The sequence below is a fragment of the Hypanus sabinus genome, chromosome 10 (assembly GCF_030144855.1).
Source record: "Hypanus sabinus isolate sHypSab1 chromosome 10, sHypSab1.hap1, whole genome shotgun sequence".
NCBI classification, from domain to species: Eukaryota; Metazoa; Chordata; class Chondrichthyes; order Myliobatiformes; family Dasyatidae; genus Hypanus; species Hypanus sabinus.
Window position 1 is genome coordinate 58,284,739 of NC_082715.1, and position 16,647 is coordinate 58,301,385.

At 39.5% G+C, this 16,647-nt stretch overlaps 1 protein-coding gene across 2 annotated transcripts in view; it reads right to left on the bottom strand.

The window, feature by feature from the left end:
• taf1b (TATA box binding protein (Tbp)-associated factor, RNA polymerase I, B) overlaps positions 1–16,647 on the bottom strand; it is a 115,235-nt gene that overhangs the window by 67,856 nt on the left and 30,732 nt on the right. For both annotated transcript variants that reach the window (XR_009514331.1, XM_059981905.1), the window contains exon 5: positions 5,307–5,402. Coding sequence is in view for 1 of the 2 variants with exons in the window: in XM_059981905.1 (XP_059837888.1) it covers positions 5,307–5,402 (96 nt within the window). In the remaining variant the exon portion in view is untranslated. The remainder of the gene's footprint in view (positions 1–5,306; positions 5,403–16,647) is intronic.

Below are 16,647 nucleotides of genomic sequence, written 5' to 3' on the forward strand. Positions count from 1 at the left end.
ATTACTCTACTATTTTCTGTTTCAATCTTTGTTTCAAATGTCTGCTTAGACTAGGAAGCAAGTAAACAGAGAGAAAAATCCCATTTTGGATACTATGTACCACTCTTGACTTTGAAACTCTCTTTGAATGGGCTCCATGATTTCTTTCTTAAATTGTTCCGACCACAGAAAATTTAAATGCTTTATAAAAAAGTAAATTGGTGAAAATTAAATATGAACAGCAGAATTATGCAGTAAAATCTATGCATGATTCACTATGACAGTAGAAAATTGACTTACTAGATGTGGTAGAAAATTTGGAACTAACCATCGAATGAGAAAACAACTAGAAGCAACTATCATCGACTCTGAAGGAACAATTGTGGTTCAGGTGGTGACACAACTATGTGGAACAAGTAAATGTCGAAACACAGAAGCGGGTTTAACTGAAATGGCTGTATGCCACTGTTTTCTGTTTTAAAACCAGATTTAATTTCATATACAAGTACCTGGATATAGGGATAGAGTTGTCTGGTAAGCTTTGAATAACACCCTAATTACAATATAGATGTAATAATGATTAATTCACAGAGTCAAAAAAGTACAAGGGGAGATTCAGTAAGATATGCTAAAGAGTGGAATATGGAAAGTAATGCCAGTAAATGTGAGATGGTGCATTTAGATTTAAAAACATACTTCAGATAGTATTGGTCACTGTGGAAAAACTTTTGTTTTGCAAGCCATCCAGACAGATTACGCCATACTTAATACATCAGGATTGAATTAAGAAAACAGAATGCAGAATGGAGTGTTACAGTTGTAGAGAAAGGATAGTGCAGATCAAACAAAGTGCAAGATGGGAGAAAAACAGATGATATACTGGAGAGTTAATAAGTCTGCAAAACATTAAAGAAGGCAACTCAAATGGATAAGACTACCAAGGAGTTCCCTTGGGGATACGTCCTCGACTTAATTACCTTCAGAGCCTGCATGGCAAATTTTGCATTTTGTGGTCAAAAGTACCACATGTACTGAATGTAACAAAGTTTAAACCTACAACACACACAAAATGCTGGTGGAACTGCTGTATTCCACCAGCATTTTGTGTGCGTTGTTGTTTGAATTTCCAGCATCTGCAGATTTCCTCGTGAAAGTTTAAACCTATTTTGATTTCCTTAGCTATGAAACGAACCATACAACTGTAGGTACAAACTTAACTAGATCTGCCACATACATAATGTGCTAATAACAACAGGCAAGAACTTATTAGTCTGCAGCAAATAGTTCACCTCTCCATTCCCAAAGAATTTTCACCATTCACAAGGCCAGTACACAAATAAGTACAGCTTCAACACCCAAGGACCTCAATATCAGATCATGTACCATTCCCTTTATCAAACACAATGCACCAGCTTGAACATTCTGCATGTCTATACTGTGCAGTATTGTTATGATCCAGCAACAATGAATATATAATCGAGACAGGTTTTTTTTGTAACAAATAAAACATTTATTAAATACTGCTAAAAAAACCCCAAAAGTAAACAAACGGCTAACTTAACTGGAAGTCGTCTGCGATACGGCAGCTCGAACAGTTCTTAAAGTGAGAAATGCGAACTCAGTTCTTTAAAGTAGTATTGCAAAAAAGTCCAAAAATGATTTACACAGTCAGTTAGAAGAGACTTTCCTTGGAGTAATAAAATCCTCTTTCTCGACGTTACTTCTAATCCCAGCCGAAGTATGCTTTGCTGAGGGAATTACGATTGAAGGAAAACGGCTTAAAGGCACTGACCTTTCCTTGGCGAAATTCTGCGTCCAACTCTTTCTGCTTTCAGAAATGCAGGAGTTATCACAGACACAGGTTACTAACTCCTTGTACGAAGATTTAATAAGGTCAAACCTGCTTTACAGCTGACAACACCTACTTTCCTTCGATTCTTCCAGCTTCCTGAACTTCAACAAATCTTCATTCTCCAACTGGACTGAACTGGCAGTATTGTAGCAAAACTGCCGGCAATAACCTTTGAGACTTAAGGCAGAAAGTAAAACTCCACTTTAAAACAAAACTGCATCATAACATTGAATACGCAGCGGAATGGAGTCACTGGCGAATTCAACCACGAACTGCCCGGTGTCACAGGGAGGGGTTCTCCTTTTATACCCTGTTGGAAAAAAACTACCACATGACCTCTCACTGGCGGGGAAATTACGTCACTCCACCATCACAAGACCATTACATCATGCCCAGCAGAACCTCAATTACATCCTGGTCATGTGACAGGCACAAGATACCCACGGGTACATAACAGAGTTGACAAAAGAACTGCAACACATTGAGTTTTCTCCTTTATAACCTGCAACCTTGCCATCTAGCAAGACAAGTGCAGCAAGAACAGAGAAATATTTCACCTCCAAATTTCTCACAAAGATACAAATCAAAATATATCACTGTGGTGACCCATTTTCTGGCACATCCAAACCGGCTCACAATTAGCCAGTGTTCCGGCTAAGGGAGATAGCCTATGGGGGTTTGTGAGTACGTGTCTTTTGGAGCATCCGCGTCCACGGGGGGGCGGGTTGAGGGAGGCTTAAAAGCAAGGCTGTGTAGTTCGAATAAAGTTATCTTTGACTGCAGTTTACCGACTCCGTGTCGTTATTTTAGCGCTGCGTGTAGCACACTGCTACATCACCTCCATTCAATCAAAATACTGGAACTTCCAGTGAGGACATTCTCAACAAACAGAATGCCAAAGTTTAAGAAGTTAGATCACTGTTACCTTAAGGTTTATCATTGTCTTAATTGGGCCTATAATCAGTGGAATCAGAAGAATGTGAGGTAACTTAACTCAAACCTATCAAATGTTGAAAGGCCTTGATACAGTGGATATGGAGAGGATGTTTCCAATGATGGGAGAGTCTAAGACCAGAAGACACAGCCTCAGATTAGAGGCACATCCTTTTAGAATGGAGAGGAGGAGAAATTTCTTTAGCCAGAGAGTGCTGAATCTATGGAATTCATTGCCCCAGGCAGCTTTGGAGGCCAAATCATTATGTATATTTAAGGCATTTAAGATTCTTGATTAGTCAGGGCATCAAGGGATAGGGGGTGAAGGCAGGAGATTGGGACTGAGAGGGAAATAGGTCAGCCATGATAAAGTAGCGGAACAGACTCAATGGGGCAAATGGCCTAATTCCATTCCTATATCTTATGGTGTCAAATCTGTTATTTTCCAGCAGAAGCAAAGATTTAAAAATCTATAAATAAGTAATACAAAAAGGAATAACAACTTAGTGATCATGGACTGTTTAGAAATCTGATGGCAGAGGTGATAAAGCTATTTTTGAGTCAATTAGCTTGTGCCTTCAGGTTCCTGTACATCCTCCCCAATGGCAGTAACACTAAGAAGGCATGTCCCAGATGCTGAGGGTCCTTAATGATAGATGCCACTTTCTAAAGGCACTGCCTCTTGAAGATGTCATTGATGATGGGGAGGGTAATGCCCATGATTGGGCTGGCTGAATCTATAATTCTTTGCAGCTTTTAGTGATCCTGTGCACTGGAGTCTCCATACCAGTCAAAGTACTGTCAAGCATATACAACTGTAGAAATTTGCTAGAGTCTCTGTGGTGACATACCAAATGCCCTCAAAGTAGAGCCACTTATGTGCCTTTGTCTTGACTGCACCAATGTGTCTGGCCCAGGATAAATCCTCTAAGATGTTGGACAAGAACCTGAAGCTGCTGACCCTCAATGAGGGCTTGGTGTATGCTCTACCAACTTCCCCTTCCTGAAGGTCTCAATCAATTCCTTGGTCTTTCTGATAATGAGTGTGAGGTTAATGAATCCCACTCTATCTCACTTCTGTACACATCCTTTCCACCATCTGAGCTTTTACCAATAACAGTGGTGTCATTTACAGGTTTACAGATTATTAGATGGTGCTTGAATTGTACAGAATAAAGCACTAGAGTAAGCAGGCAAGCTTGAGGTGCGCCTGTGTTGATTGTCAACAAAGAGGAGCTGTTATTACCAATTCATACTGACTATAGTTTCCCAGTGAGGAATCCAGGATCCAGTTGCAGAGGTTAGGTACAGAGGCACAGGTTTAGAAGTTTGATTAGTACTGAGGGGTTGATTGTAATGAACACCAAACTGCAATCAATAAACAGTAAACACGAGGAAATCTGCAGATGCTGGAAATTCAAACAATGCACACAAAATGCTGGTGGAACACAGCAGGCCAGACAGCATCTATAGGAAGAAGCACTGTCGATGTTTCGGGCCGAGACCCTTCGTCAGGCCACAATAAACAGTAGCTTGATCACAAACAAGAGAAAATCTGCAGATGCTCGAAATCCGAGCAACACACACAAAATGCTGGAGGAAGTCAGCAGGCCAGGCAACATCTAAGAAAAGAGCACAGTCGACATTTTGGGCCAAAACCCTTCAGCAGGACTAGCTTGATGTGGTTTTGCTGTTGTCAAAGTACTCCAAAGCAGTCTAGAGAGCCAGTGAGATTGAGTGGAAGGCAAATTCCAGGGGTTCAGAGTTTTCTTCAGTTAATTCCAGTCACAATCAATTATTTGAAGCACCTCATCACAGCAGATTGGTTCAGGTAGCACAAAGGTGGGGGTGGGAAATGGTTGGAACAAGGAAAATTTCTCTAATGGCTGTCAAAGTCAGATTAAGCAGGCCAGTCTATGAAAAAAGAGAGAGAGAAAAAAGTTTCCCATTTCCCAGTTCAGATGATCGGTCCCAACACCTGTTGAGTTTTCCAGAATTTCTCTTTTTCTTTAATGCACCTAGAGTATGTTCTTGATTTTCATTTATTGCCCTATTAAGTAATACTCAGATCTCATGAACAAAAGAAATAAATCATTCTGCTCTTTTGGACAGGGTGTTCAAGATGGATTAGTAATCAGTGTAAACCACAGCAAAGCTAGCATGGGAACTATATACAGTTTGGACTCTACATTCTTGAAAAGGTGTTGAGGCAACAGCAAGAGTGCACTACAGAGTCACTAGGATCCTGCTTATGAGGAGGAAATATAGAAAGTTGTCCTCTGGTAAAATAAGGTGGACTCAATCCCATAATCTACCTCGTTATGACACAATTTATTGTCTACCTAGAGGGAAATGGACTAAGGTAAACCGTCTTCATGTAAAAGTTTGACTGGCCAAATCCCTCCACAAATGCTAACTGACCCACTAAATTCCTCCAGCAACTCGTCCTAAAATATACTTGAGACATAGCATTTTCTTCCAGATACTGAAAACAGGCCAGTTTTCTTACTGATAGCACCAATATTTCTTCAATCATACCTACCCTCTGTTTTCTGGTGAAAGTAGCAATGGGTTTGTTTGTATAAGCTTGTTGGCTTTTTTGCAAGTAGCGCCTCCAAACATTGCACAGGATTTCATCCTAGGAAAAGAAAAATACAATAATCTATTATGCTTCAACCTAGGGAGTGGTTCAGTGATACCGTGGTGGTGTTCAATTGCACTAGAATGTTATAGAGTGCATGTTCTCATAACACTTGAGATCATTATCTCTCTTTCATTGGAGAGAAGCTGAGCAGAAAATAGAGATGTCAAAGACAAAAATATCAAAGGCAATGGGAGATAGATTTAACTTACTTGTAGTATTTGTTCGACAATCATTATAACAAATTAGACAAAAATTGAAATTATGTAGTAAGAATATAGTCACTTTACAAAAAAAACAGCCCCTGTGCATTTCAGATTAAACCAACTACTACAAGTCAATAAACAGGTTTTATAAAGTCAGAAAGTGCCCCCTGCTGGATTTCTAAATCTAATAAAGAATCCAATACATTTTCACTAATTTAAAATAGTATTGGAGAATGTAAGGACATTTTTAAACAGTGGATTTTACAACAGTGTCACAAATCCCTTCAAAGTACCTTCTCTGGTAAACATTAACAAGAACAGCAAAATGAACTTCAGTTTAATATTATAGTTAAAGTGTCAATACAATTACAGAAGCATATCCTCAGAGAAATTGCAGACAGGGTGGAGGCTTCTTGCATGCAGTCTTTTAGATCAGAGAAAATCTATTGCCAGTTAAGGATCTTCTACACAATAACACAAAACACTCGAATTATTTACTCCATTGTCAAACCAGCTGTTTTAAACTTGAAACGTTAAGTAGAAGAGATGGGGGGCTATGTCAGATGAATACCATATTACCATAAAGGCAGTTTGAAATTTGAATTTAAAAAATAGCAAAAGGAAAAATAAAAATGCATAAAGAAAACAATGGTATCAGAGGCCATATCCAGTGGGCAGCGGAGTGAGAGGGTACAGAGTGATAGGGCTTCGGCTCAACGGGCTTAGGCGGAAACGGGAAGAGGCTTTCTGCGACTGTTGAGTCTACAGTAAAGTTGCAGGTTTGTTTATTTAGAGCTAACATTCGGATTAGAGGTATGCATTTTGGATTAGTGTTGTGTCTGGAGTGCCAAATGTGAGGACCTTGGGAGACTCCCAGCCTCCCCCAGGATTACATCTGCTCCAGATGCAATGAGATGAAGCGCCTTGGAAATCGAGTGAGGGATCTGGAGCAACAACTTGATGACCTTCAGCTAATTAGAGAAAGTGAGGAGGTGATCGATAGTACCTATAGAGAGATAGTGGACAGCACATCTGTGACAGTCCCCCTCAGCAATCGATATATAGTTTTAGATACTGTTGGAGAGGTTGACCTGACAGAGGAAGACTGCAACGAATGGGACTCTGGCACTTTGCCCAGCGCCATGATAAAGAAATCAAGGAGAAATGCTGTCATTATAGGGGATTCCATCGTGAGGGGAACAGACAAGAGATTCTGCGAGCCGGGCAAGAATACTTGAATGGTGTGTTGCCTCCCTGGTGCCAGGGTATGGGACATCTCGGATCGGGTCCAGAGTATTCTCAGGAGAGAGGTCGAGCAACCAGAAGCAACATTGGTACATGTTGGTACCAATGACATAGACAGAAAAAGAGAGGAGGTCCTGAAGGAAGATTACTGGGAGCTAGGAAGAAAACAGAAATGCCGGACCTCCAGAGTAATAATCTCAGGATTACTGCCTGAGCCGCGTGCCAGTGATGGTAAGAATAGCAGAATTAAGCAGATGAATGTGTGGCTAAGTAACTGGTGCAGAGGGCAGGGCTTCAAATTCTTAGATCACTGGGATCTATTTTGGGGGAGGCATGACTTATACAGAAATGATGGAATACACCTGAACTTAAAGGTACTAATATCCTGGCGGGATTGTTTAATATAGCTGTTAGGGAGGGTTTAAACTAAGCAGGCAAGGGGAAGTAAACCAGGGTGTTAGGGTCGAGGAAGAGGAAAATAGTAATAAGTCAAAGATACTGTGAAGCAAAGATGGCAAGGAGGACAGGCAGGTGAATAGACAGGATAATTTGCTGTGCAATAGAAATATAGCAAAATCAGTAACAGATACTGATCAAAATGTACTATACTTAAATGCCCGCAGAATGTTGACGAGGGTAAGGCAGTGGATGTAGTATATATGGACTTCAGCAAGGCCTTTGACAAAGTTCCACATGGAAGGTTAGTTAAGAAGGTTCAGTCGTTAGGTATTAATGCTGGAGTAATAAAATGGATTCAACAGTGGCTAGATGGGAGATGCCAGAGAGTAGTGGTGGATAATTGTTTATCGGGATGGAGGCCAGTGACTAGCGGGGTGCCTCAGGGATCTGTTTTGGGCCCAATGTTGTTTGTAATATATATAAATGATCTGGATGATGGGGTGGTAAATTGGATTAGTAAGTATGCCGATGATACTAAGGTAGGAGGTGTTGTGGATAATGAGGTGGATTTTCAAAGCTTGCAGGGAGATTTATGCCGGTTAGAAGAATGGGCTGAACATTGGCAGATGGAGTTTAATGCTGAGAAGTGTGAGGTTCTACATTTAGGCAGGAATATTCCAAATAGAACATACAGGGTAAATGGTAGGGCATTGAGGAATGCAGTGGAACAGAGAGATCTAGGAATAACAGTGCATAGTTCCCTGAAGGTGGAGTCTCGTGTAGATAGGGTGGTGAAGAAGGCTTTTGGAACGCTGGCCTTTATAAATTAGAGCATTGAGTACAGAAGTTGGGATGTAATGTTAAAATTGTACAAGGCATTGGTAAGGCCAAATTTGGAATATTGTGTACAGTTCTGGTCACCGAATTATAGGAAAGATATCAATAAATTAGAGAGAGTGCAGAGACGATTTACTAGGACGTTACCTGGGTTTCAGCACTTAAGTTACAGGGAAAGGTTGAACAAGTTAGGTCTCTATTCATTGGAACGTAGAAGGTTGAGGGGGGATTTGATCGAGGTATTTAAAATTTTGAGAGGGATAGATAGACGTGAATAGGCTGTTTCCATTGAAAGTAGGGGAGATTCAAACAAGAGGACATGATTTGAGAGTTAGGGGGCAAAAGTTTAAGGGAAACACGAGGGGGTAGTTCTTTACTCAGAGAATGATAGCTGTGTGGAATGAGCTTCCTGTAGAAGTAGTAGAGGCCAGTTCAGTTGTGTCATTTAAGGTAAAATTGGATAGGTATATGGACAGGAAAGGAGTGGAGGGTTATGGGCTGAGTGCGGGTAGGTGGGACTAGGTAAGATTAAGAGTTCGGCACGGACTAGGAGGGCTGAGATGGCCTGTTTCCGTGCTGTGATTGTTATATAGTTATAAGAAATAAAGTGGATGACCTTGATGTACAGCTACAGTTTAAAAGAAATGACATAGTGGCCATCACCGAGTCATGGTTAAATGATGGATGTAAATTTTCAAGGATACACTGTGTATAGGAAAGATAGGAAGGTAGGTAAAGGGGGTGGCATGGCCCTGATGGTAAACAATGATATCAAATCACTAGAAAGAAGGGACATAGGATCAGAACAAGTAGAATCCCTATGGGTCGAGTTAAGAAATGGCAAGGGTAAAAGGACACTAATAGCAGTTATATACAGGCCTCCAAACAGCAGCCGGGATGTGGACTACAAGTTACAACTGGAAATAGAAAAAGCATGTCAGAAGGAAAATGTCAAGATAATTATTGGAGATTTTAATATGAAAGTGGATTGGGAAAGTCAGGAAGATACTGGATCTCAGGAGAGGGAGTTTGTAGAATGCCTACGGGATGGCTTTCTGGAGCAGCTTGTCCATAAGCCCACCAGGGGATTGGCTGTTTTGGATTGGGTGCTGTGTAATGAGCCTGAGATGATTAGGGAGCTGGAGATAATGGAACCCCTTGGAGGTAGTGATCATAATATGATCGAGTTCAGTTTCAAATTTGAGAAGGAGAAGCTGGTATCAGGTGTATCAATATTTCAGTGGAACAAAGGAAATTACAGTGGTATGAGAGAGGGACTGGCACAAGTTGATTGGAAAAGTAAGCTAAATGGAGAGACAGTAGAGCAGAATTGGATGAAATTCCTACAAGAAATAAGGAGAGTGCAGGAAAAATATATTCCAAGAAAAAAGAAAATCATAAAAGGAAAAATGACACAAATGTGGCTAACAGAAGCTAAGGCTAAAATAAAAGCAAAAGAGGCAGTGTACAAGGAAGCAAAAATTAGTGGGAAAACTGAGGACTGGACGAATTTTAAAAATTTACAGAAGGAAACTAAGAAAGTCATTAGGAAAGAAAAGATGAATTATGAAAGGAAATTGGCAATTAACATAAAAAAGGACACTAAGAGCTTTTTTAAATATATTAAGAGTAAAAGAGTGACACGGGTAGATATTGGATCTATTGAAAAGGATGCTGGAGAAATTATAATGGGTGACAAAGAGATGGCAGAGGAACTAAATGAGTATTTTGCATCAGTCTTCACAGTGGAAGACATTAGCAACATAACTGATAGCCAGAGGTCTCAGGGAATAGAATTAGGTACAGTCAAGATTTTAGAGAGAAAGTGGAAGCTAAATGGACCAAGGATAGATAAGTCTCCCAGACCGGATGAAGTGCATCCACAGGTTCTGAAGGAGGTGGCTTTGGAGATTGTGGAGGCATTAAAAATGATCTTCCAGGAATCAGTAGACTCCGGCACGGTTCCGGAGGACTGGAAGGTCGCAAATGTAGTTCCATTGTTCAAGAAAGGGGGGAGGCAGCAAAAAGAAAATTATAGACCTATTAGTCTGACATCGGTAGTTGGAAAGTTATTGGAGTTGATCCTCAAGAATGAGATTATGAATTACCTTGAGGTGCATGACAAAATAGGCCCAAGCCAACATGGTTTCAAGAAGGGAAGATCCTGCTCACCAACCTATTGGAATTTTTTTGAGGTAATCGCAAATAAGATTGACTGTGGATGTGTGTATTTGGATATCCAAAAGGCCTTTGATAAGGTGCCACGTAAGAGGCTGCTTAATAAGATGAGGGCACATGGAATTACAGGAAGGATATTGGAATGGGTAGAGCATTGGTTGATAGGCAGAAAGCAAAGAGTGGGAATACAGGGATCCTATTCTGGTTGGTTGCCAGTTACTAGTGGTGTTCCGCAGGGGTCGGTGTTGGGGCCTCTTCTTTTTACATTGTATATCAACGATTTAGATTATGGATTAAATGGTTTTGTGGCTAAGTTTGCTGATGACACCAAGATAGGTGGAGGAGCAGGAAGTGTTGAGGAAACAGAAAGGTTGCAAAGAGACTTGGTCACTCTAGGAGAGTGGGCAAAGAAATGGCAGATGCGATACAATGTTGAGAAATGTACCGTGGTACATTTTGGAAGAAGAAATAATCAGGCAGATCATTATTTAGATGGGGCGAAAATTCAAAAATCGGAAGTGCAAAGGGACTTAGGGGTCCTAGTGCAGGATACCCTAAAGGTTAAGCACCAGGTTGGATCGGCAGTAAGGAAAGCGAATGCTATGTTGGCATTCATTTCAAGAGGAATAGTGTATAAGAGTAAGGAGGTGTTGATGAGGCTCTGTAGGGCACTGGTGAGACCCCATTTGGAATACTGTGTGCAGTTCTGGGCTCCCCATCTTAGAAAGGATGTGCTGATGTTGGCGAGAGTTCAGAGAAGATTCACGAGGATGATTCTTGGAATGCAGGGACTAACATATGAGGAGCGTTTGTTGGTTCTTGGATTGTATTCATTATAGAAGAATGTGAGGGGATCTCATAGAACCATTTCGAATGTTGAAAGGGTTGGACAGAGTAGATGTGGAAAGGCTGTTTCCCTTGGTGGGTGAGTCCAGAACAAGAGGTCACAGTCTTAGAATTAGAGGGTAACCATTTAGAACAAAGATGAGGAGAAATTTCTTTTAGTCAGAGGGTCGTGGATTTATGGAATTCATTGCCACATACAGCTGTGGAGGCCCAATCATTGAGGGTGTTTAAGGAGGAGATTGATAGGTAACTAATTAGTCAGGATATCAAGGGATATGGGGAAAAAGCCAGAAATTGGAACTAGATGGGAGAATAGTTTAGGTGGAGTGGCGGAGCAGACTCGATGGGCCGAATGGCCTACTTCTGCTCCTTTGTCTTGTGATTTTGTGATGTTAAAATGCAACCTGAGCACAAAAGTCTAATTGGATTGACCATTTCCTCTATGCACAGTATTTTAAATGATTATGGTTTATTTAGGCTCACGGAATTAAAACATTTTTAAATGATTGCTTCTCCAATTCTGGCAGTCCTCTGACATACTGTACGTCAACAATAACAAACCTAATACTGATTCTGCTTTTAACTTGTCATTCAAATTTTTACTAAATGCTGCAACTGCTTCTAAACATCTCCAACCATAAGAAATAAGTGGCATGGTGGTATAGCAGGTAGAACTGCCTCACGGTTTCAGTAACTGGGTTCAATTCTTGTCGCCATCTGTAAGGAGTTTGTATGTTCTCCCCATGACTGAGTGGGTTTCCTCCAGATGCCTCGGTTTCCTCCCACATTCCAAAGATTGACAGGTTAGGGTTTGTAAATTGTGTGCATGCTATGCTGGTGCTGAAGCATGGTGACTCTTGCAGGCTGATCACAGCACAGATTCAGACAGTCAGCCGTTGACAAGATGACACATTTCACTGTATGTTTCGACATCTAGATGAAGCTAATCTTTAATCTTGTACGGAATCTTCATGTTCTCCTAGTGACTGCCTGGGTTTCCCTATCAGCTCTCTGGATTTCACAATTCCTCCTACACCATACCAAGATGTGCAGGTTGGTAGGTTAATTGGGACCTAAGTGAGTGTTGGAATCTGAGTGCAGTTGGTGAAAATGCGGTGGTGGGGGGGGTAGGGAATTGAAATATGCACTTAATAGACAGAGAGTCAGTGGGCCTACTTCCATGCTGTACAATACATTCTGGGAAGTTAAACCGGGACACCAAACGTCAAGGCTGGGAGAGTACATTGGAACAGAGAGACCCAGGGAAGTAAATACATTATTCCTGAAAATGATGATACAGTTAGATAGGTGGTGAAGGAGTACAACATGCTTGCTTTCATCAAGCAGGGCACTGAGTACAAGAACTTGGAAATCACATTACAGCTGTACCAGATGTTTCCCAGGCTGCACATAGAATATTGTGCAGTTCTGTTTGCTGTACAATAGGATGCATATCCAAGAAAAGTCTCATAAGGATGCTGCTGGACAGGAGTGCTTATGGTTCGAGGACATAATTTATAGATAGGCAGGGGTTGCTTTCTTTTGAGCAAAGGAGGATCAGCGCAAACCTTATAGAGGTGCAATGTCTGGTTAAGATTTCTACTGCTATCTTGTGAGATAGTCTGTATTAGCAGTTTTCTGTAAAAGCAGCATGCCATGCTCTAATAATTGGCATAATACTACAATAAAGAATAACAGAGAGGTCAGCAGGAGACGCTCATGGAGTGAGTACTGTTTTAGATTCGCTCCATAACCTTTACTTTTTTTAACCTTTGATCACCCTTATCCAACTTATTTTTACCTACACCAAAAGATTCTTGCTATTTTTTTGGACTTATCGTTAAGAGTTTATTGTGAATTTTTGAAGATATGTACTCAGAAATGCCTCTTAGATCTAAAGGACGAGAACCTGGGCGGAACCCGAACGGTAATGGAAAGAAGCAAGCTCATCCGCAACGCACTGAATTAACTTATGAATTGTTTTTGGAGGTTTTGGACAAAAAATTTGATGAACTACAACAAATTTTTAAACAAGATATAAAGGCTTTTCAAGATTATATGGATAAGACGGATTCAGTAATTAACCAGCAGCAAGTTCTTATCGCATCTCTGCAAGAAGACGTTCGGAAACGAGATTTGATAATTGAAAAATTGCAACAGGATTTACTTTCGACCACTAAACTGGTGGAAACACTTAAAGCCAAGAGTGTCGACTTTGAGAATCGGTCCAGAAGACAGAACCTACGTATACTTGGTCTCCCGGATGGCATAGAACAAGGCGACCGTTCGAAATTCTTTGCTCAACTTTTAAAGGATGCGTTCCCGTCTGTAATTCCAGATAGCCCCCCGTTACTTGATCGTGCTCATAGAATCAAGTGTCGATCACCAAGTGCTTCAACTAAACCCTCGGTTGTAATTGTCTGGTTTCATTACGTACATGATAAAGAGCAACTTATTCGTGTGGCCCGGCGTGTAGGGATGGTTAAATTTCAGGATCACAATTTCCACTTAGTAGAAGATTTTAGTCCTGAAGTAATGAAGGAAAGGCTTCTTTTTAAACCTCTGATGTCCGAATGTTATGAGAAAAATCTAAAACCTGCACTCTTATACTCTGCGAAGCTCAGAATCTCGCCGCCAAACGCTCCACGCCAGATTTTCCTTTCTACATCTGAAGCGAGAAGTTTTCTAAATGAGAACTTCTCTACTGTTACGGAATCTCATTCCTAACAAATGAGGGTTTTTGATCGTGTAGGATGGTTTTTGATTCCTCAAACCAGATTTTGCTTCTGGCTATTGGTGTAGGTTTACTCTACACTTCATATTCAAGTTAAAGTGTTCTTTCGTCATATTAATCAGTTTATTTTATACACTTTAACCATTATACTATATTGCTGACTATTATTTTTGTTCCTTCGAAGGTGAATTTTTTTTTACTAAGATGGTGGTTTATTGGAAAAATACTTTTGGTGTTTTTTTAAGATGGCATTATTTTTTTTCTCTCGTCTTCTTCCTACAATGCATCACTTATCACAGTTTAAATATTTTTTGGTTTGTTTGGGTTATAACCCGATTTATAAGTTCTTAGTGATTATATTATTTTTGTTTTTTTTACAACCAAGTATATTAAGAAGTTTGGTTTTTAGTATAGTGATGATAATTTTTAATGTTCGGGTGGATTTTTTTTATATATATCCTTTATATACGGAGTGGTCTTCCGCTGATATGGGGGTAGAATTAGTTTCATGTTTTCCTTTTCCCAGCCTGTTTTTGGCTGTTGTTTTTTTCTCTTTCTTGAGGGGGTGGGGGTGGTCTTTTTTCTAACTCTATATTTCCTTTTCCAGTTTGTTTTAGTTTTTTCATTTGGGCTGTTTTTGAACTACAAATATGTCTACGTCATCACTTCCGGGTCCACTCTTTATTTTTGTTCCTCTTCCGGGTGCATGAGTTTATAATTTGGTTAACCCTTTTTATACCAAAGGGTTGATTTTAGAAATATGGCTCAGACCATTAATTTAGTGTCTTGGAATACTAATGGTTTAAACCATACGATTAAATGAAAGAAGATTTTCAAAGTATTCCAAAGACTTAATGCTCATATCATTTTTGTACAAGAAACTCATGTGAGGAAGGAGGACAATTATCACTTTTTTAGGTTTTGCCAGGGTCAACAGTACCATTCGAATTCGAATGCCAAAGTAAAGGGAGTTTCAATTTTTATTGACTCCTCTATTGCATTTGTTCAACATGATATCTTTTTGGATCCGAATGGTAGATTTTTGTTAATTACGGGCTTACTTTGTAATAAAAAGGTTGCTATGGTTAATGTTTATGCTCCAAATGTGGATTGTCCTGATTTTTTAAAGTCCTTATTTACTTCTTTACCTAATCTAAATGAATATAAGTTGATAATGGGTGGTGATTTTAATTGTTCTTTAAATCCTTTGATGGACAAATCTATATCTACTCAGACTTTACCCAATAAGTCGGCCATTTGTATCAACTCTTTCATGACTGATAATGGAGTTTTTGATATTTGGAGATTTCGGCATCCTAAGGACAAGGAGTTTTCGTTTTTCTCACGTTTATCATTCTTATTCGAGAATTGATTTTTTTTTATTGACTCTTGTTTGATTCCTTCGGTAAATGGTTGTGATTATGATAGTATAGCTATTTCTGACCATGCTCCATTAAAACTTTCTATTAAATTTATGGATACAGTTCCTAATGCTAGACAATGGCGATTTGACTCTACCTTATTGCAAGATCCGGACTTTATTAATTTATGAATGAACAGATCGACTTCTTCTTTTCAACCAACTCCACGGAAGATATTTCTTAAGGAACACTTTGAGACACTTTTAAAGCATATATACGTGGACAGATTATCTCTTACTCTGTTGGTCTGAGAAAACGCATAAAGAAGGAAGCTTTTTATTGGTTGATAAAATCAAAGAGATTGACAAGAAATATTTGATTACTCCTAGTAAGGAGCTTTACAAGCAAAGGGTTGAACTTCAAACAGAACATAGTTTATTACTTATATCTTCGATTGAAAATCAACTAATGAAATCCAGATCTGATTTTTATATACATAGTGATAAATCGGGTAAACTGCTAGCTAGTCAATTGAAGAATGCTTTGGTTAAACGTCAAATTACTAAGATCCGTCAGCAAAATGGGGATTTGACAGTTAACCATGATGAGATAAATAAATCATTTCAAGATTTTTATACTTCCCTGTATCATTCTGAATTTTCTCAGGATTGTGGTACCATGTGTGATTTTCTTGGGAAATTGAATTTCCCAAAATTATCACCAGATGATCTTTCAATGTTGGAAACTCCTATGACTGATGCGGAAATCAAAGGGGTTATTTCCTCCATGAATTCAAGGAAAGCACCTGGTCCGGATGGGTATACAGCAGAATTTTTAAAATATTTTTCCACTACTCTCTCTCCTTGGTTATATAGGGTTTTTGAAGAAGCAATTAGATCGGGCAATTTGCCACAATCTTTTTATAGAGCTTCCGTTTCTTTAATATTGAAGAAAGATAAAGACCCCACTGATTGCACATCCTATAGACCAATATCCTTATTGCATGTAGATTCCAAGATTTTTTCCAAGTTACTTGCATCCAGGTTGGAGAAGGTATTACCCCAAATTATTTCGGAAGATCAAACCGGTTTTATTAAAAATCATTATTCTTTTTTTAATGTTAGGAGGTTATTGAATATTGTGTATACTCCTTCACATAATATTTCAGAATGTGTTATTTCATTAGATGCGGAGTAAGCATTTGACAGAGTTGAATGGCCATACTTATTTAATGTGTTGGAGAAGTTTAATTTTAGTCCGACATTTATTTCCTGGTTAAACTGATTTATCATACTCCAGTAGCCTTGGTGTTTACTAATAATCAAAGATCTCCCTTTTTTCGTTTATTTCGGGGCACTAGACAAGGCTGTCCTCTTAGCCCACTATTATTTGATATTGCTTTAGAACCCTTGGCAATTGCTATCAGAGAATCACAG